Source organism: Trematomus bernacchii, unplaced genomic scaffold (assembly GCF_902827165.1).
Source record: "Trematomus bernacchii unplaced genomic scaffold, fTreBer1.1, whole genome shotgun sequence".
NCBI lineage: Eukaryota > Metazoa > Chordata > Actinopteri > Perciformes > Nototheniidae > Trematomus > Trematomus bernacchii.
The window spans coordinates 2151130-2173282 of NW_022987772.1; the positions used below are offsets into that span (position 1 = coordinate 2151130).

Consider the following 22153-nt stretch of genomic DNA (forward strand, 5'->3'; position numbering starts at 1 on the left):
AGGTGTTAATTACGCCCAAAGGTCTGTGTTCAGATCAGACCTCGAATGGTCCATTATATACTTTCTTTTCCTTTTTTAGGGATGCACGATACTGGATTCCTGCCTGATAACGATAACCAATATTTTGCAATTAATTTCAGTCGATGCTAATACTGAAATATGCCTTTTCCACCTTATTCCTGAGAATATCGAGCCTACAGTATCCTGTAGTGGAACAAACACTATGTTATGTCTACTGTTAATACGTATGTATGCATTTTGGTGCACAACAAATATACAGCTAGGAGTGTGTATAAGGAGTGTGTAAGGAGTGTGTAAGGAGTGTGTAAGGAGTGGTGTAAGGAGTGTGTACGGTGTGTATAAGGAGTGTGTCAGGAGTGTGTAGGAGTGTGTCATAAGGCTTGGGTAGGGCGTGTGTCCGGCGTGTCTCGGCGTGTGTCAGGTGTGTATCCGGAGTGTGTAAGGGTGTCTCGGTGTGTAAGGAGTGTGTCTAGGCTGGGTCCGGTGTGTCAGGCCTGTGTCGGCGTGTGTCCGGCGTGTGTATCCGGCGTGGGTCAGGCGTGTGTCCGGAGTGTGTCTCCGGCGTGTGTCCGGCGTGTGTCGGTGTGTCGGCGTGTGTCCGGCGTGTGTCTCCGGCGTGGGTCCGGCGTGTGTCGGCGTGTGTCCGGCGTGTGTCTCGGCGTGGGTCGGCTGTGTCCGGCCTGTGTCCGGCGTGTGTCCGGCGTGTGTCTCCGGCGTGGTCCGGCGTGTGTCCGGCGTGTGTCTCCGGCGTGTGTCCGGCGTGTGTCCGGCGTGTGTCCGGCGTGTGTCCGGCGTGTGTCCGGCGTGTGTCCGGCGTGTGTCCGGCGTGTGTCTCCGGCGTGGGTCCGCCGTGTGTCCGGCGTGTGTCCGGCGTTGTGTCCGGCTGTGTCCGGTGTGTGTCCGGTGTGTCCCCGGCGTGTGTCCCCGGCGTGTGTCCGGCGTGTGTCCGGTGTGTCTCCGCGTGTGTCAGGCGTGTGTCCGGCGTGTGTCCGGCGTGCGTCCGGCGTGTCTCAGGCGTGTGTCCGGCGTGTGTCCGGCGTGTGTCCGGCGTGTGTCCGGCGTGCAGTCCGGCGTGCCTCCGGCGTGTTCTCCGGCGTGTGTCCGGCGTGTCTCCGGCGTGTCTCCGGCGTGTGTCCGGCGTGTCTACCGGCGTGTGTCCGGCGTGTGTCCGGCGTGTGTAAGGTGTGTGTAAGGTGTGTAATAGGAGTGTGTAAGGAGTGCGTAAGGAGTGCATAAGGAGTGTGTAAGGAGTGTGTAAGGAGTGTGTAAGGAGTGTGTAAGGAGTGTGTAAGGAGTGCGTAAGGAGTGTATAAGGAGTGCGTAAGGAGTGTGTAAGGAGTGCGTAAGGAGTGCGTAAGGAGTGCGTTAGGAGTGCGTAAGGAGTGCGTAAGGAGTGTGTTAGGAGTGTGTAAGGAGTGCGTAAGGAGTGTATAAGGAGTGTATAAGGAGTGTGTAAGGAGTGTGTAAGAGCCTCCATATGTTTGGTTCAGATCTTGTTTATTCTATAGCTCTCTGGTCGTCCCGCTCATGAAACACTTTGTGATTCCTGTGGTGTTGTCTCATCTGATCTCTTTAAAGTTCAAATAGTATGAAAAATAATTCTTGCTTGTTGTTATAAACTGGAGCACCTGATGGGTCTGATGGTTTTCCACCTCAACAACAACAACAATGATGCTGCATAGAAGGTCTGCTGCAACTGGATATTAATCGATTTGTCGTTTGGTTTTAAAAGATGACATTTAGGGTTTCTCAAAGTCCAAGATGATGTCCTGACATTTCTTTGTCCAAAACTCAACATATTTATACGTTTTTTGTCATAGGAGTAATGAAAAAAAAGAAATCACATTTCAGAAACTGCAATCTAATATTTTGTTATTCAATTCTTTAAAAATTACTCAAACTGAAATCGTAATACTTTCAGATTAATTCTAAATTGAACAACTAATCAAATATTTTCTTGATTAATCGACTAGTTGTTTGGATTATAAACATAAAACATGTCCATTTTTGATTACCAAAGCCAAAGATTACACCCTAAAATGTCAAATTGTGTCCAAAACTGAAAAAATATTCAGTTTTCTGTCATTTAGGAGAAAATCTATCAGAAAATATTGACGTTTTTTAAGCTGAAATCAAATAATTTTGCCTTTTTTCCGTAGAAAATCATTAATTGTGACTCGTTAGGATTATTAAATTATAAAATATATTAATTAGTCTTTCCCAAAACCAGAGAAGACATGCTGACATTTCTTATTTTGTGTAAAAAGTAAAAAATAATCAGTTTTCTGTCAATAAGGAGTAAATAAATCAGAAAATATTGACGTTTTTGAAGCTGAAACCAAAGAATTTTGCCTTTTTTTTCCCTTTAGAGAATAACCCGTTGTGACTTGTTTGGATTATTAAATTATAAGAAATATAAATGAGTGTTTCCCAAAACCATTGAAGACATGCTGACATTTCTTATTTTGTCTGAAAACTAAAAAATATTCATTAAGGGGCAAATAAACCAGAAAAAATCAAAGAATTTCACTTAAAAAATGACTCCAATTTAGCAAAAAAATGTACCATTTGACGACTAATGGATTATTCCTTGCAGCTCTGTGTCTTTCATCAAAAAAAATTGAACAAACACAACTTTGAAATCCTCTTTTGTCATTGTGTTGCTCAGTGGTGCCCTCCACTCATCAGATACTCCATGCATAATCAAATAAAGAATTAGATTTGCCTATTTGACTGTATACAGTGTATCACCCTGTTATCCATCCAGATGAAATGAAGGGCTCATCACTGATAATGCATTAACTCTCCTGCATGCAAAGTTTCATTTTGTTTTTCTACGACTGATCTAACTGTCCGGCTTTCTTTCAGTAGAAACTGCATGTGTTCCTGTTCCTCTTTACATGTTTTCCCCTCCCCACGTTGTGTTTTATCCGCCTTGCATGTCCTCTCACTTTGCATGTGTGTGTGTTGTCATTATGTGTATGTGTCTGTGGGCTCCTCTCTGTGTGCTACTGGGAGATGGTTTTCTGGAGTCTTGGACCGTGATCACTTTCTAACACGAGCCACATGAGAGCGTGTTGTTCTCTGATTCAATTGATCTGCATGTTAGATCAATTATTCGCAGACTGCTAATGCATGTTTGTACGTTTATCATGCTTCTGAGAGGGCTAAGTGGCCGTGGGATTCAATGCATTCATAACATATAATTATGTATATGTTTAAAAAGTGAATTGCCAGAAAACATGCACTTACATAACCATGCATATACACACTATAGTGCACACACACACACACACACACACACACACACACACACACACACACACACACACACACACACACACACACACACACACACACACACACACACACATAGTGAGCAGCAGTGGTGGAGGAAGTATTACAATATTTTACTTCAATAAAAGTGATAGTATATATATGTTTTTTTTTGGGTAAGATTATTCTAAATAATTTTATTATCTAAAAAATATAGTATTATAGGTCGTTTTTATGACTAACAAATAGATTTAAGAGCATTTGAATGTGGTAATTTTTGTTCATTTTTAACAATTCATTCATTCAAGACATTTTTTTACAAAAGTAGTACAGTACTGCATAATTTAATATCTGCATATCATTGCACCACTGCTGACGTCATACACGCTCATCAATACTAGTCTTAAAATAGACTCACAAACAAGTAAACAACACACATACTTAAAATGAACACATATGAATGTATGAACACGAACACACAGTACTGCAGTTCCTCTGGCCCTGACTGTAAAATAAGCTGGTGACAAAGCATGTTAAATGCATATAGTGTAAAAAAAGTACAATATTTCCTCCTGAATTAATAAAAAAATGTACAAAGTCGCGTTTAAATTCCAAAACTGCAGTACTTAAGTAAATATACTCAGTTACATGCACACTCTGATCACAATCAGTCCTAAATTACACTCACAAACAAGTAAACAAGTACACACACATACTTAAAATGAACACATATAAATATATAAACACAAACACACAGTACTGCAGTTGCTCTGGTCCTAATGGAGTGTGTGTGTGTGTGTGTGTGTGTGTGTGTGTGTGTGTGTGTGTGTGTGTGTGTGTGTGTGTGTGTGTGTGTGTGTGTGTGTGTGTGTGTGTGTGTGTGTGTGTGTGTGTGTGTGTGTGTGTGTGTGTGTGTGTGTGTGTGTGTGTGTCAGGTTTAAAGGCGGGGGCCAGGCCTGGGGAGCCAATCAGGATGGAGTGGTGAACGCTCAGCCAGGAGCCCGAGTCATGGACGAGCGCGAACAGATGGCCATCAGCGGGGGCTTCATCCGCAGGTAAGAGAGAGTGTGTGTGTGTGTGTGTGTGTGTGTGTGTGTGTGTGTGTGTGTGTGTGTGTGTGTGTGTGTGTGTGTGTGCCCCTGTGTAGCTGGTTTGTGTGAGTGCATGTGTATAGTGTGAGATACTGTAATACACGTACGACTCTCCATACAACTATAATTATAGGGAATTACATAATGGGTGTTATACAGGAATATCCGCAGGTAAGCAGTGTGTGTGTGTGTGTGTGTGTGTGTGTGTGTGTGTGTGTGTGTGTGTGTGTGTGTGTGTGTGTGTGTGTGTGTGTGTGTGTGTGTGTGTGTGTGTGTGTGTGTGTGTGTGTGTGTGTGTGTGTGTGTGTGTGTGTGTGTGTGTGTGTGTGTATTTATTATCCTTGCAAGAATGGAAGTAGTCGTCACACACTGTTATCTTATTAATATGTAAAAAATAAGTGAAAAGTCAACACTCTTGAATTCAAAAAATCTCTCAAAACTCACTTATTCAGTCTAGCTTTCAAACTCTGATCAACAGCTCTGATATTGGAAGAGTACATACAGTATTTTCCCAACAGATACTGTAATACACATACGACTCTCCATACATCTATAATTATAGGGAATTACATAATGGGAGTTATCCAGGAATAGGTTGCCCATTTTGACCTTTCAAGAAACTTTACAACATAATTACGGTGACTTTATAACGGTATTATTATCGTATTGTTCCCCTTGGTAATGATTGCTATTAAAACAGAACAATAAGGACACATTCTGCTCAGTCTGCGGCAACAAGAAGTCAGCGTTCATCAAAGAAAGCAGTGTTTTATATATTTATATAGTACAAAATGACAATAGTACCAGGAGAATTATCAGGGTTTCTTTATCCAGCTCACTTTTCGGTTCCTTGCTGTCCATGGAACTGAATCTTTAGTAGTACTATATATTTAAATTACATTATTATTATTAACGAGTAAGTGTGCCTTGTTGTTTAATCCTCAAAGGTCACAATATATTTACATTTAAATAATTAACCCTTGTTCCTCACTAGGGACATTTGGGGCTTTTTCATTTTAAAGGGGCCCAATTATGCTCCTTGGGGTTCTCCCTTTCCTGTAGCGTGTTATATAGGTTTGTTTGCATGTAAATGGTCTGCAAAGGATACAATCCCAAATTCCCCTTCAGAGGGAAAACTCAGTAATAAGTCTATAATTAACCGTGCAGACAAAATACGGACAACCAGACCCCATAAAACCCATTAGAACCATCATGTCTTGATCCCACTTTAAAGCACTGCTGCTGTATTATGTGTTTGATGAAAAGCATTATAATTTGTGTTGTTTCTAATCCTATAAGTCCGTTATAACCAGTCCTTCCTCCTCCCCCGGTGTTTCTCAGGGTAACGGAGGACGCCCGGGAGAACGAGATGGACGAGAACCTGGAGCAGGTGGGCGGGATCATCGGGAACCTGCGCCACATGGCTCTGGATATGGGCCAGGAGATCGACACCCAGAACCGCCAAGTGGACAGGATCATGGAGAAGGTACGGCACAAATAGCCTCGCAAAAACATTTATTTTATTTAATGGTCACCGATTGTGCAAAATCCACTTCTTCATGTCTCTTCTACATCAACATGTGTCCCCTCTTCTTCATGTCTCTTCTACATCAACATGTGTCCCCTCTTCTTCATGTCTCTTCTACATCAACATGTGTCTCCTCTTCTTCATGTCTCTTCTACATCAACATGTGTCCCCTCTTCTTCATGTCTCTTCTACATCAACATGTGTCCCCTCTTCTTCATGTCTTTTCTACATCAACATGTGTCCCCCTCTTCTTCATGTCTCTTCTACATCAACATGTGTCCCCTCTTTTTCATGTCTCTTCTACATCAACATGTGTCCCCTCTTCTTCATGTCTCTTCTACATCAACATGTGTCCCCTCTTCTTCATGTCTCTTCTACATCAACATGTGTCCCCTCTTCTTCATGTCTCTTCTACATCAACATGTGTCCCCTCTTCTTCATGTCTCTTCTACATCAACATGTGTCCCCTCTTCTTCATGTCTCTTCTAAATCAACATGTGTCCCCTCTTCTTCATGTCTCTTCTACATCAACATGTGTCCCCTCTGTGTAAAGAGACTCTGAAAGTTTCAGGAACAAAGATTCTCTCTCTTTTTGTCCTGATCCATTTTTATAAAAACCTGTCTGAAAATGAGCTGATCAGATTTTGGCCACTTTATGATGTCATAACGATGTGTTGGCTTGTGTAACCATTAGCCAATCAGCAACCAATGTAACCCCCCCCCCCCCCCCCCCCCCTTATCACCTGAATCTCCTCCTTGAGCACCATTGTGTTATTTGTAACCAAATCTCTCTCAGAGGGGCGTGGGGAGGGTCTCCTTATTTTCATCTAAAGTAACAGACAGAGAATCAGCACTTTTGAAACAGAGGGGATTATGGGATGCTGCAATGATCTGTTTGGTGTTTCAGCCAATCAGAGACATGTTCTGGATATATCTGAGACCGGTGATATATTGATGAAAAACAGTATAACAGGGGACCTTTAATGGGAGAGGGTGCAAGAAACATCTTCAGCAACTTGACACATGCAGCTTTTAGAAAACATTCGGCAACTTGAGGGAAACATGCGCAGCGTTTACCAAAAGCTGCAGAAACCAAACGCTGCAAATACAAAACGCTGAAGAAGCTCAAAACACAACGGAGACCAGGGGACACTAAAGAGTGACGCACACAGCTGGGAGACCAGGGGACACTAAAGGGTGACGCACACAGCTGGGAGACCAGGGGACACTAAAGAGTGACACACACAGCAGGGAGACCAGGGGACACTAAAGAGTGTCGCACACAGCTGGGAGACCAGGGGACACTAAAGAGTGACGCACACAGCTGGGAGACCAGGGGACACTAAAGAGTGACGCACACAGCAGGGAGACCAGGGGACACTAAAAAGTGACGCACACAGCTGGCAGACCAGGGGACAATAAAGAGTGACGCACACAGCTGGGAGACCAGGGGACACTAAAGAGTGTCGCACACAGCTGGGAGACCAGGGGACACTAAAGAGTGACGCACACAGCTGGGAGACCAGGGGACACTAAAGAGTGACGCACACAGCTGGGAGACCAGGGGACACTAAAGAGTGACGCACACAGCTGGGAGACCAGGGTACACTAAAGAGTGACGCACACAGCTGGAGACCAGGGGACACTAAAGAGTGACGCACACAGCTGGAGACCAGGGGACACTAAAGAGTGACGCACACAGCTGGGAGACCAGGGGACACTAAAGAGTGACGCACACAGCTGGAGACCAGGGGACACTAAAGAGTGACGCACACAGCTGGAGACCAGGGGACACTAAAGAGTGACGCACACAGCTGGGAGACCAGGGGACGCTGAAGAGTGACGCACACAGCTGGGAGACCAGGGGACACTAAAGAGTGACGCACACAGCTGGAGACCAGGGGACACTAAAGAGTGACGCACACAGCTGGGAGACCAGGGGACACTAAAGAGTGATGCACACAGCTGGGATCGGAGACTGATTAACTGTCTATGTTGTTGGAAACTCACCTAAAAAATTGTATCTGCTTATTTTAGTATATTATGATTCTTTCCGATAATATGGCTTAAAGTTAATTCCTCAACATCAACAAGCCCTCCAGTCCCAGCTGTTTGCGTCACTTTATAGTGTCCCTGAATAAAATGTGAAAACCTCTTCAACTGGTGTTAACCCTATGATGAAAATAAGGAGTCACTCCCCACGCCCCTCTGTGACACGGAGCCAAACGGCTCCGTGTCTACACCCTATAGAGTGGCGAAGTCCCTCCCCTTCCGGTGGACCTCCATGGGACCTTATTTCGGAAAAATTATGTATTGAAGTCAATGGAGAGAGAAAGATTATCTTTCGATCCCGTTTGAATTGTGCCACAAATTACACATATGATGTTTGTCAATTTAAAAGATAATTTTGCAAGTCAAAAAAAAAAAAATGTGTCGTAAAACTGTAACACATTTGTTTGTGTGAAACGCTCAATGAACTACATCTCTGGTCAACAACACACGTCACCAAGATGGCCGTCACTACTGTCTTGTCAACAAAATGATTGACTTCCCTCACTATCACCACAATGAAACACGTCCTGAAGAATGTCATGCAAAGCTGCCTGCCTGCCTTCCTTTGATTCTCTCTGAACTGCCTGGTCGTTTTAATGTTTAATGTCAACCATTTGTGCAAATAGCATGAAGTAGAGAAGATCGTCGATGCTAGCGTTAGCGTTAGCATTTCTCCCCTGGGCTTAAATTGTGTATTATAGAATGATCACACCGGTGACAGTACTCTTCAAAGGGTTCACGGAATATGACTACTACTCTTACTGTTTAACATTTTGGGTTACTTAATGTTACTTCATGTTAAGGCTAATAAAAATGACAAGGCTGTAATGCTAACTAATGTGCTAGCTACTAGCTAGCTTGATCCAGACACTCCTGGTCCTTTCATCAGACGGGAAGCGAAAGAACGAGCAAGACCCATTGCTGGTATAATAACAACCTGGTACTAAGCACACAGGCATCTTGTTAAAGTTATCTTATCTTAGCCAGCGCCATATAGATAGATTATATCTATATGGCGCTGATCTTAGCTATCTCTTAGTGGAGGAAAACAATTGTGACATCACTTACGCGACTCTGGGATTTGTAGTCTTTCTAGTTGCGTATTTTTCATAGTCTTATATTTCAACAGTTTTACGACAAACTGTGACTTTTTTGACATGGAAATTATTTTTTAAGATTGACAAACATCATATGTGTAATTCATGGCACAATTCAAACGGGATCGAAAGATACGTTTTCTCTCTCCATTGACTTCAATACATTATTTTTCCGAAATAAGGTCCCATGGGGCGGAAGTAGATGGGCGTGACTTCGCCACTCTATACGATCATTTCCTGATAACGATGAAGCAATAGCCCCGCCTCTCCCACCTCTCCTGCTCAGAGATCAGCTGCTGGGCTGTCAGAAGAGGGGGAGGAAAAGAGAGGCTCCGTTTTTTATTCTTATATTATTATATAGAGTCGTTATTCATTTGTTTTAAAGCTCAATAAATAACAAAGAAGACCTCTGACCGGCACTTTTTAAATTTTGTCCGGAAGATTTAAACTTTAACAGACATGTTGACCTGAAACTCTGCTGCACGGTCCCCTCGTCCCTTGGAAGAGGCGGAGAGGTGGGTGTTTTTCATCTGCTGGTGAACAGTCCGGAGAGATTTACAGCAGGAGCAAACGCTTGCCTCAGGGAGGGAGAAAAAGAGCCAGAGCGGAGAATAAACAGAAGGGTAACCATGGCAACCATGCGAGGGAAGTTTTCTTCGCTGCTTTTGTGGCAGACTACAGCGCCACTTACAGGCCTGGCATATGTACTACAGCGTCTCCAGCGCTTTCGAGCAGTCTCGTGTGAACGGACACGTTTCTGGTGCCTGTTGCGTGTGGACGGAAGACTTTTTTGATATCGAATTCGGTCTGTTTGCTTTACCGTTCTCGTGTGGCTCCAGTCTAAGACTCATTCCTGCATTACTCTATAGTCACATTCATGGGAAATTCACCAGGTGTTGAAATAAACATGTATTTATCTTTAAACTCACCCCCCTCTTTAACAACAGCTAGCTAAACCATGTGTTTCTCTTTCAGGCGGACTCCAACAAGACCCGGATTGACGAGGCCAACCAGCGCGCTACAAAGATGTTGGGCAGTGGCTAAGCTGCAGAGAAAAGTGCTTTTAACCCTCTTCAACCCCACCACTCACCCCAAAATATTATCAACACCAACCAAAACCCAGCCCTAAACCCTCCAACACCAATCCCCAATGCCCGACTGCAAAACCATGCTTTTATTGTGAAACTTGTAGAGGTTTGCACACATGCACATATCATAAAATCCTCTGCCCTCCCCCCCTTCATCTCAATAACTCCCGTCACTTCCGTTCCCTCCCAAATCGTTGTCAATGTTGTTCTGTGTTGTCGCTCTTTTGATTTTGTTATAAATTATAGTTCTGTTACACATTGATCACTCTGTACATAGTGCTTCTTATGGAGCTTCTAGATCCTGTCTGCTTCATCATTCTTTTTTTAAGTCTGTGTGTAATATAAACTGTATCCCCAGTGTCAGTATATGTGATGCTATACATGATAAAGGCCACAGTGATTTGCAGTGAATATATAGTGAACATACAGTCCCTCACAGCTTGTTAAAAGTCAATTACTCTGCCGATACTCAGTTTGAGCCGTTTGGAGAAACATGGCTTTTTGTTCCTGACTGTTAGTGCATTACTGTTTTAACAACTCAATTGATGCGGCAGTATTAACGCAGTTTGATGCCATTGATTGTATAATATGTATTTTTTTCCTCAGGAAGCTAAATCGGACCAATTCAAAAGCAAAGGGTTGAATATTTAATTGATTTTTTGTAATTCATTAAATCTGCGTCATGAGGCTCAGTGCATAATTTGTTGATGGGACAAACCATCAGGAAAATATTGGGCATTTACATTAATAGCTAACATTTTGATTGATAAGAAAAGGAGCTTTGCTAAAGGTCATAGTTTAATTACAACCTTTGCAAAGTTACACGTTGGGTCACAACCTCTTTACATCCCAGCTTTACCCACAATTCAACCCTAGCAATATCTAGTGCATTAAGTGTGTTATGCATGTCCATCTTCTGCCAGAAGACGCTGAATTATTCATTTATTCAGTCAAAAATAATCCTAATATGGAAACCGCATGCTACATATTTAGGCCACACAGAAGAGAGGTTCATATTTATCTGCAATATAGTGCCACTCTTTTTTTGTTTCATGTCTTCTTAACCTTTCCAGACTGTGATGATCACTGTAAAATAAAACCTTGGAAAATGCCAATAAATCCATCATAACTGTAGGACCAAACTGAGCCTGCTTTCTGTGTTCCTGAATACTCATATCACTGCAAACATGGAGAGAAAATCAAGTTTTACCTGCATCAAAAAGAGAGAGATTAAGGCAGAAAAAACATCTTAATTAAAGGGGACCTATCATGCAAAATGCACTTTTTTACGTCTTTTCTACATAAACATGTGTCCCCGGTGTGTCGGGGAACTCACGCAGCGTCAGAAAATAAAACCCTCTCTCTTTTCCTCCGTACCCAAATCTCTAAAAACGGGGCTACAACGGAGCTGATCCAGATTTGCGGCCAATATGATGTAATATCGGAGATGCAGACCCACGGCCCTATCAGAAACGTTGCTATCAGAAACAATGCCCGACTGTTTTGGACGTAATATGGTCGGTGTTTACATTAGCATCGCTAACACTCAGAGCTAACCTGTACTGGAGAGCATGTGTGTGAAGAAGCAGGAAATAAAAAAGAACTCACCTTGTGGTATAACCGGCAAGAGAGAAAGCCTTTGAGCTCCATACTGTTTCAGAAAGAATCCTTGATAATCCATGATATGGCGTTTCATCACGGCAGTATCTGCCGGTAGAATCTCCCACATAAGCTCCGCCCCTCTTTTTTTTATTTTTTTAAGCTTTATACCCCAAATCAGCACTTTTGAAACAGGAAGTGAAATAGAGGGATATGAGGCATGGCTAGAATGGGTGATCTGTTTGGTATTTTGAGCAAAACACTTCATAGACATGTTTTTTATATATTTTTATATCTCTGAGACCTATGCTATTGCCTAAAAATAGCATGATAGGTGACCTTTAAGTTTTTATTTTGATGTGTGAAATATATGATATGCATGCATGCTTTGGGTTCAGGCAGACACTGAAAAAAAAAACGTTATTTTAGGAGAGAAACCATTTTTTCTTAGGGATGATCACACTGAAATATCACTGATATGTGATTACAGGAGATATATTCAATATGAAGACCTCTCTGTAGGTGCTATTACTCTAAGTGACATTAGGCAATTTACAAACTTAGTATAATGTTATTGTATAGAAATATAAATTGATGAAAATGTGTTTTATCTTGCTCTTTTCCACCGGAAGGTTAGAGGTCAGGGAGCTTATCCTGACCACTCGTGAGTGTCGGAAGAAGTACTCAGATCCTTTATTTACGTAAAAGTACAAATACTATGATCTTAAACTACTCCTCTAAAGTCCTGATTTTGAAGTGCTACCTCGGTAAAAGTAGAAAAGGGCCTCTCAATATACTTGAAGTACAAAAAGTACTCGTTCTGCACAATGACCTATTTAAGAATAACATTATATTCAAAATGTAAGTAAAACAGCTAAATGTACTCTAATGTAAGTACAAGTAAAAGTACTCCTTGTGCAGAATGGATCACAGTTTATTCACAGTATGATATTATTATATTATCCTTTTTGTATACATATAACGGCATTTTAGTATTGTAGTTTGTCAATGTGAAGCAAATTTAGATCTTATAATACTGTCTAGATTAGAAGTACAGTACTGCATTATACCACATCAGCATATCATGGGTTTTTGATATGTTAGAAGTAAAATATTTGCCTCCAAAATGTAGTAGAGTACAAATACAAAGTAGCTTTCAAGGGAAAAACTCAAGTAAATTAAAAATATGTCCAAAGAAAGTGCAATACTTGAGTAAATGTACTTATGATACGATACGATAATACTTTAATGGTCAGATCAAGTCTGAAATTTGACTTGCATCAACATAGACAAATATCAAGACACAATACATGATAAACAAACAACAAACATTTCACATAACATCACAATCACTGAGAGAAAACATTATTATGTTATTATGGTCTGCTGAGTCATAAAGTCTCTGGCAGGGTTGACCAACAATCTTTGAGCAGATGGATGGAGCAGGTGGAGCAGTTTGATTTGGGTAGTGTTCATTTAAACTAATCAGCTTTGTTTTCTATGTGGCACAAATCTGCTCATATCATCAGTGTTTAAATCAGGAATTAAGTCAACTTAATCATCAATCTTTCAGTTTGTGTGTACAGACAGAGAGATCCCACTCATCATAATTTGATGTGTGGTTATCATAGTCCAATGATTGAAAATGACATCTAGGATCACGAGATATACATATCACAAAAACAGTTGAGTATTATAAGGTTGGCACAGAAAGCCTGGTCAACTTCATAATCTTTATTTATAAGATATTGACAGATTTAATTAAAACATATTGCCAATTTTAGACAGGCAAACTTTGTGTATTCCTGCTTTAACAAGGTTGTATTCAGGACCGTTTCCGACAATCCCGAATACAAACCTACAAATGTATATAAAAATATGTATACAAATATGGATATCCTATACACAATCAACAGACACATTCATACATATGCACACATTAAGAGATACATAAAAGCACAACAATCAATATATACAAAATAACAGTCACTTCAATAATAAAATCAATTCTGCCACTCTTTACCATGGTTCAAATGTGCAATGTCACCACCAGTATTTGATGCACTAAGTGCGTAGACATGAAGGATGGAAAACTAAAAGACAGGATAGGGTAGAGAGAGAAAGAAAGAGAGGGGGAGGAAGAGAGGAAGAGGGGGAGGAAGAGAGGAAGAGAGAGAGAGGGGGAGGAAGAGAGGGGGAGGAAGAGAGAGAGAGGGGGAGGAAGAGAGAGAGAGGGTGAGGAAGAGAGAGAGAGGGGGAGGAGAGAGAGAGAGGGGGAGGAAGAGAGAGAGACAGTGGGGGATATAGAGGTGGAAGATGTGCACATTACACTAATGGACATCTCCTCTGTGGTGCCCTGGGCTTAGAGCGGATTAGAGGTTACACGTCACTAAGAACACTGACACACACACACACACACACACACACACACACACACACACACACACACACACACACACACACACACACACACACACACACACACACACACACACACACACACACACACACACACACACAGTAATCCGGCTATACCTTGGTTACTTGCATTGCACGACCCCTGTGTAAGCATGTGACGTGTTTGCATACAGAGAAATAAAAATAAAATGGATGTTTGTTGTCATCCATGTTAAAAGACAACATTAGAATTTGCCATTTTATATAACATTATTTAAGCCTAAAATGATTACATCCTTTTTGTCCAAGGGAGTCTGTCAGTTCGTCTGCTCCTCACATGAATGTATTATTATTATTATTATTATTATTATTATTATTAATTATTAATTATTAATTATTATAATTATTATTATTAATTATTATTATTATTATTATTATTATTGAAGTTATTTCATGCATGACCCATAAATGAAATAAACCTGGGTGCAGGAAAGCCTATATTTGTATACCAAGAGCTCCCTCTGTTGGTGTAAACTGGGCAGTGGAGTTGCTCAACAAATTAATGATAAATAACATTTATTTTGTGGCTTTCTTGGAGCCAATAATATAATCCTTACGATTGTTATAGCATTTCAAAAATATTAAGGAAAATAGAAAAGAAAAAGAGAAAACAAGTCAATACAACCTATGACAAATTACTAATATATATACAGGGGAATATGCAAGGTTGTCAGGTTTGTGTATGTACTGTAGGAATGGCTCACACCTGAGGAATTTGCCTTACATGGTGCATACGTCAACACAGTTAAAGAAGAGAAAAAAGTAGGAAAAACAATCAAAAAAAACGAATCATATGTTAAGATATGGAGAATTATTTACATTAAATCTGGATATACCAAGGAACTACACAGCATACAATGGCAAAGCACTCAGAATAATTTGCAGTATTGTTATGGAAAGTGTCTATGTTAAACATAGTGAACATATGTTCAAAAATATATATATATATCTCACAAATCATCACATTTGTTGACCTGATTTAACTGTAACAAGAGAACGTCCACGGCATGAGTCAAACAAGGTTAAGAAACGGACCAATCAGAAGCTGTGACATAAAACAGACTTCGGCAATCTCCGTCAGTCACGTGACTCTCTTTGCCCCTGTGATCGTGAATCTCCGTCCACACACAGTCTCTCTCTTTATTAGACAGGAGGTCGGTTAGCTTCCACTGAGGTACCATGTTCCGAGCCGTTTTCCGACTCTCATCCACCGGGGCCCGGTGCCTGGTCCGGTCGAAACCCTCCATCTCCGGTAGGACCATCCTCTAAACATCTACCGTAAAAATAAACAGCTTCTCTGTTATAAAACTCACTAAAATAAGCTAGTTAGCCTAGCCTAGCCACCTAGCTTAGCTTCCTCCAGCTGTGTGTAAAGCTAACCTCTGGTGACATTGAGTTATTTTAACGGTTGGCTATCCTTTTGGTGTTAAATGGAGTATTTTTCTGCGGTTTAACCTCATGTGTTGTATTCTGAATAAAAAGCCGGTGTATTAATTAATGCTAGTAATGTCACGACCTTGTGATGACCCTCCTTAGTTTGTTCAGGAGAGTTAAGAGCCGCAGTGTAAACGCATAGCAACACGTTGTCTAACTCAGACCATGTACTTGTATTATGTTAAACATGTGCATATAGCTGATTATGGAAGTCTTGAATTACCTGGGACCTGCCTACGTGACAGCTGGAGGGTGCAATCCGCTCTTATCAGTTCAAAGACATTATGTTTATATTTACCTATTTTTATTTTAGGGCATATGTGTTGAGGAAATGAGATATAAAAGGCATAAGCTGCACAAAATTCAATATGTTCACAGTATTTATTGTCGGTAACACAATAGCTACAGAAAAGGTTTGGCAATAAACGTCTCAGGCTCTTCCAACAATGACAGACACCATATTTAAGACATCTTAAAACAAAAATAGTGCCATTGACATGCATTAATAGGGAAATGACACGCATGAAATAGAATAAGATCAGACAATAAAACACTGTACAGTAGAATAAATACTGGTTAGTGTATGTATAACTATGTACATGATGATAAAATGTAAAATAAAGATAATAAAATGGAGCTTGAATAATGTCAATCCCTTGTGTATGTTGTTACTACATTATGTTAAGAAAAACCTTATTGTGCATAAAGCTTTGAAAGAATAACCGTACCATGCAAACCTTAGCATATACAAGTCATGTGTGGCACTGTATGTCTGAATAAGTGCCTGCAGTTTTGTCTTTACCCTTTAAAAAAAATAACAAAGAAACGTAATTATTAAAAAAGTGTTTTATTAAATGTTTTAAATACCAAAATTGTCACATTTTTATACATTGAAAGTCCTGTTTTACCGGCTCAACTCGTTCATTTGATGTGAGGTTATCATAGTCCAATGATTGAAAATGACATCTAGGTTCACTAGATATCAATATCACAAAAACAGTTAAGTATTATAAGGTTGGCAAAGAAAGCCTGGTCAAATTCATAATCTTTTTTTACAAGATATTGACTGATTTAATTCAAAATATGGCCAATTTTAAACATACAAACTCTGTGTATTCCTGCTTTTAACAAAGGTTTTAGTAGAAAAGCATCTATAAAATGTCCCTTGAAACTTCGGGAATATTTGTGTCACTATTATTTAAAAACATTGTAAATTAACCTCTGTATGTCATGTTTTCAGCTCCATTGGCCTCCAGATGTTACTCCCACGGCCAGGTGGAGACGGACGAGGAGTTTGACGCCCGCTGGGTGACGTACTTCAGCAAACCTGACATCGATGCCTGGGAGCTGAGGAAAGGTACCTTTGTGCTTTTTAAATATCTTCTGATGATGTGTCCTCGCTCTGTTGTTAATAGTGTGGTTCATGTTATGGTTATAGTTGGGGTTTCATTGAAAAGTGTGGACAAAAGAATACATTCTGTCAAAAGTTAGACCTATTTTCAGTCAATCTGGAAAAGTGTTCTGGTTGTTATAAACCCCAATGTTTCTAGGAGTTGGGTTTTATTCCCACTTTGAACAAAACTGTGTGTATTGTTTGGATAAAACGGTGCAATGTAATGGTTGCTCTTATTATTATTGCTTATTCTAAATATAGTACAGGCAAGAGATGCAAATAAAGGACACAGCAGGACATTTAGATGAGAACACCAGGTCAAGCTACATTTAATAAATGAATAATATTAAATAAATAACCCAAAACAAAACTAAAAGGATCACTTCAACATTTTTAAATAACTAGGTTGATGGTCCAATGCACTCAAGAACCAAAGACACACATATACGATATGCATATTATATTTATTGTCCCATTTCATGTTTTGTAATGGTTTGAGGCAATATTATGAATGTGTCATTATGCTGCTGTCAAATCCTCATCTCAGTACGATACCAGTCACCTCTGTGGAAACATTGGTATAACTGCCTTTTTTAATTTATATTGAAGTGTATGTCTTTTAAAAATGGACCTTGAGTCTCTTCAATAAAGCTGACGAATATCTTCTCCACAAGAAATTGTCTCTGCATGTGTGACCATTAAAGAGGGTTTCATCTCTCCGATTCTATTCTATCTAAGGCATGAACACCCTGATCGGGTACGACCTGGTGCCCGAGGCTAAGATCGTGGACTCGGCGCTCAGAGCGTGCCGGAGACTGAACGACATGGCCAGCGCCATCCGTATCCTGGAGGCCGTTAAGGTGAGATCACTTTGGGGTTAAGGGAAGTACTGAAGGAGAAAAGAGACTTCACGGACACTGGGAGACGTCATTAGGATGAAACGGAGGATGTTATATATGTTCCTCGGACGACCAAAACCACATTTAGAAAAGGATCCCAGTCCGTGTGTCTAGAGCAAGTGGTACCACTCTGCATGAATGAGGGGTGAATGACTCGGAGTATGTAAAGAGCTTTGAGGGGTCAAAGAGACCTGATAAAGATAAATATAAGTACAGTCCATTTCCCATACTTCAATCCATCAATGAAACAGAATGTCAGGTTAAATATTGCTCAGGGAAATACAGTCAAGTTAGTTTTATATGCAAATTATTTAAAAACCAATCCCAAAGAAGAGCTTCAGTCTCAAGCTTTTCCATCCATATGTATTGCTGATCGCTGTAAGTGTACGCTGTGTTCTCCATAACAACATCCTCTTCATTTGTTATTTCCTCTGTGTCTTTCAGGACAAAGCCGGCCCTCACAAAGAGATCTACCCGTACCTGATCCAGGAGCTGCAGCCCACGCTGTCAGAGCTCGGCATCTCCACTCCAGAACAGCTCGGCATGGACAAGTTATAGACCCTCCAGGTGACGATGCTCTCATTACAACATGTGTTTTTAGCACATCTCTGCACACGTGTCTCAGGGACAGTTTCACCCCAGAAATGACTCTACATCAGGGGTCTCCAAACCTCAGCAGATAAAGAAAGTATAATGGAATACGGCCCACAAATTAAACTTGTGCTCGGCTTGTATTGTACTTCTTAAATATATATGTACAAATATATTACACAGTAGTATTCATGTGTTAATGAGACCACTTTTCTAATAAAGCTGGAAACATTTTCTAACAAATCTTAGTTGATAAGAAAAAGCCCAATGACTTATTTCCATAACAAGCTTGAAACACACCGTTCCTATTCCTCCTTATTTTAATCATTCTGAAGCTTCTGTTTTAAGGGATGAGCTGCCAACACTCACGAGCATCACTTACCTACATTTGATTGGTTTTGCTAACTTATAAATGAACTTATGAGCCAATGAACCTCTACTGAGGGGCCCAGCCCTTCGTATATTTTTCTGTATGAGGCCCTCGGTGAAAAAGGTTTGGCCACCCCTGCTCTATTTACTAATTACTCTTCTTTGTAACTCACTTTTTAAATCGGTTTCAATCAATGTGTTGGAGTCAGTTCTATCTCACACAGGCTCCGCCCTCTACTGGACTCTATGCGTACTACTCTTCATCAATGACACGCGAGCGTTCTCACACTGAATTTACATAAATGTAGCCGGCCAATCAGGGCGAGCCTACCCGAATGCGCGCGCAGGCCTCACAGTATATAAGGCAGCTACACCTCCGACTGTCATCCTTTTCTCTTCAGAGACAACACCTGACCAGAGAAACATTTAGAAGTATCTTACCTCTCCAAGAGTAAGCAAATGGAGTCGCGGCCCACACTCCACAGTGACTCGTTTGCGGAGTTTCACGGTGAAATTGACATCGTAATTTCGACGGTTTTGGGCGTGAGTTTAAGGATACGATGATACGCCTCACTTTATATTTAAAAAAGAGAGTATCGAAAACCGGATCTGATTTTATATGTATACCGTACAAGCCGCCAGTAACCGGTATTTCGGTAATTAGGTTCTTTTGTATTTAAATGTATATTTTTTACCTCTTTTTGCAACTTATGGTCTGAAGTTGTTTATGTTTGCACCACAATACACCAGAGCTAATCCCTCTGTGTGTACCTGGTGATAAACTTGATTCTGAATTTAGGAAGTTAATGCGTGTTAAAATGTGCAGCAGCTCATGAAGGATATTGACTTCCTCTCATCTGAACATGTCTCCTTCTCCTCTCTCCTCAGGTCCTTGGATGTATAACGAGATGACGATGAGCTCTTCTGATTCCCCACTTTAAATATGTCTATATATTGTTGATCAAATCCATGCTTTCCTGTTGTGTACAAAATGGTGGACCTAATAATAAAGAAACCAATCATTTAAGAACGTGTGTTGTTCTTTTAGTTTTGTATATAAATGCATCATGTTTTCCAAGTTGATCAAATAACTCATGAATACAAGATTAAAACATAGTTTCTCTATCTTGGTCAAAGTGTTGATGAACCAGTTTGTACCTTTTGGTTTGATGAGCTTCAGGTCACCAGGACTTGCTTTGTTTTTATTTCTGTACTTGGGTACATTTCTACGCTGAAGGATTTTAATTCTGCTCTCTGCAATGAGCAGAAAACGCATTGGTGGCTAAATATATTTGACTAAATATACACTGTAATTAAAAAAGTATTTCCTTATCCATAATTACTCGTGACATATTGCATAGTTATGATATACCCCTGTTCTTTGGAAACAATATACATAAGAAACAAGACTTTAAATCCATATTTATTATATAAGAACTGCAGTGAGTGCATATTTGAGTTGTGTTGTATTTGTTAACACAACTAAAGTACACATTTTAATTATTGTTGTAGATTCACATATACACAAACCAAGTATAAAGTCCAGTCGTTGTTCTAATCAGTATTTACATATAAGTGCTTTGTTATTGTTTAACCTTTTATACACTGCAATAAAACACAATGATTTGCTTCTGAATATGAAATAGAAACCTTGCAGACAGGTGTTTGCCCCTCTTTGCTCTTCTCTTCACCACCAGATGGCGACAGGAGCCTGGATATCTGTTTCTTTCTCATAAGCAGTAAGTTGTACCAAAGCCCTAGAACTGAAAGAGTTGCAACAGCGGAACTCCAAAATGCTTGATCGTCTCGTGGTGGTCTCTTTATAGGGCTTTGCTTCAGTCATACTCATACAGGGGCTGTTTCTCAAAGTTGAGGACGCTTCCTTGGTAGGACATGTCCTTCCGAGTCAGGTCCTTCAGAGGCTAGGCAAGAATCCTTCCTAGCATTCGGAGAACGTAGAATGGAACAGGCTAGCAAGTGTGCAGGTGTGCGTCATATGAGAGGCCCCGCCTTAAATTGAGCGTGATTTGTTTGAAGACTCATAACTGATTTGCGAAGATCGAAGATGTACTTGAGTAACTGTATTTATAAAAGGATCATCTCTCCAGGAGAGAACCACTAAACTAACATAACACGTTCTCCTTCTGTTTGCAGCCTTGAAAAAGTCCTGGAGGATAAGCAGCCATAAGAAAATCATAAAATCACCATCACCAATCAATAATACAATGTGTATTCATATATCATACTTGATGTCTGCAAACCTCTTTTACACATCTTGGTGCACATTGTAGCATAAACCACAAATATCAAGAAAAGAGGCAAAGTCCAAACAAGGTTCATTTTAATTATTTATTTGGAGGCTCTGAAGCAGCCGCGGCGTTATGGGTGGGCCTACTGGGCCTAGACCCACCCACTCTGGCACTGGGCCCACCCATTCATTGATCAAAAATGACTGGGCGAAAATATAGTTTCCAACATTTTTGATCAAAATTAACAATTAAATAATAAAATAAGAGCAAATCAGGCCGAACTCATAGTCGAAGCGCGGGAGCAAACACATCGTAGTCTCGCGGCCGCGTGCAGACGAAGGAAGACAGTGGACTGGACAGACACAACAAATATACTGCGCTCACTAACGATGTCACAACAATCGATGTTCAGGTTTTTTTAAAAGAGTAAGAACAGAGTCGCCGCCGCCGGAACCACCACACTCATCATCCTCACAGCAGGTGCCGCCTCAGAGAGACGAGAATGTGTTTAATGTTGTGCCCCCGCTGAGCTCAGTCCCTCTGCGGGACGTAGCACCCGTTGCAGGAAAACAGAAAATAGCATCCCAGTGCCGGACCTATATCAGCCATAGATGACCCGGCGGCTACACAGCCAAAGCTCATAAAGTACACTCAGACACTTTTCGGACAAAAGAAAAGGAGCTCCGCTGCCCACTGGTATGACAAGTACACATTCATGGAATATAGCATTAGCAAGGACAGTGTGTTTTGTAAAATGTGCCGGCATTTTAGAGAGAGAGGCGGGGCCGGCGGAGAAGATACATTCAGTCGCCATGGTTACAGGGACTGGAAACACATCGACTATGCTCTCAGTAAACAAGAATGTCATTCTTGGCATAGCCTATTTTTATTAGATTATTAACAAAATCGCGAAAAAACATTTGAACAGGCCCAGCCGAAATTACATTGGCCCACCCACAATTGAAATCCTTGCGCCGCGGCTGCTCTGAAGGATCCTTCCTTGACATTG

The 22153-nt window shown here is 40.8% G+C and overlaps 2 protein-coding genes across 2 annotated transcripts in view; both read left to right on the top strand.

Annotated features, from left to right (window-relative positions):
* Positions 1-11297, top strand: part of LOC117497023 (synaptosomal-associated protein 25-A-like) — a 74830-nt gene extending 63533 nt beyond the window's left edge. Inside the window, exons 6-8 of the mRNA XM_034148911.1 lie at positions 4233-4352; positions 5730-5874; positions 10041-11297. Of these exons, the coding sequence (XP_034004802.1) occupies positions 4233-4352; positions 5730-5874; positions 10041-10109 (334 nt within the window). The 3' untranslated portion in view covers positions 10110-11297. The remainder of the gene's footprint in view (positions 1-4232; positions 4353-5729; positions 5875-10040) is intronic.
* Positions 11298-15304: 4007 nt separating this feature from the next.
* LOC117496969 (cytochrome c oxidase subunit 5A, mitochondrial-like) lies at positions 15305-19922 on the top strand. Its single transcript, XM_034148838.1, has 5 exons — positions 15305-15461; positions 16884-17000; positions 17775-17896; positions 18380-18502; positions 19784-19922. Exons 1-4 carry the CDS (start codon positions 15389-15391, stop codon positions 18491-18493), a joined length of 426 nt encoding a protein of 141 aa, XP_034004729.1. The 5' UTR covers positions 15305-15388; the 3' UTR covers positions 18494-18502; positions 19784-19922.
* The last annotated feature ends 2231 nt before the right edge of the window (positions 19923-22153 follow it).

Excerpts from the sequence above, each read along its gene's own strand:
- LOC117496969 (XM_034148838.1), top strand. The coding sequence starts at position 15,389 with ATGTTCCGAGCCGTTTTCCGACTCTCATCCACCGGGGCCCGGTGCCTG. Across the intron at positions 15,462-16,883 it reads GTCGAAACCCTCCATCTCCG|CTCCATTGGCCTCCAGATGT; the intron begins GTAGGACCATCC and ends TCATGTTTTCAG. Across the intron at positions 17,001-17,774 it reads TGCCTGGGAGCTGAGGAAAG|GCATGAACACCCTGATCGGG; the intron begins GTACCTTTGTGC and ends ATTCTATCTAAG.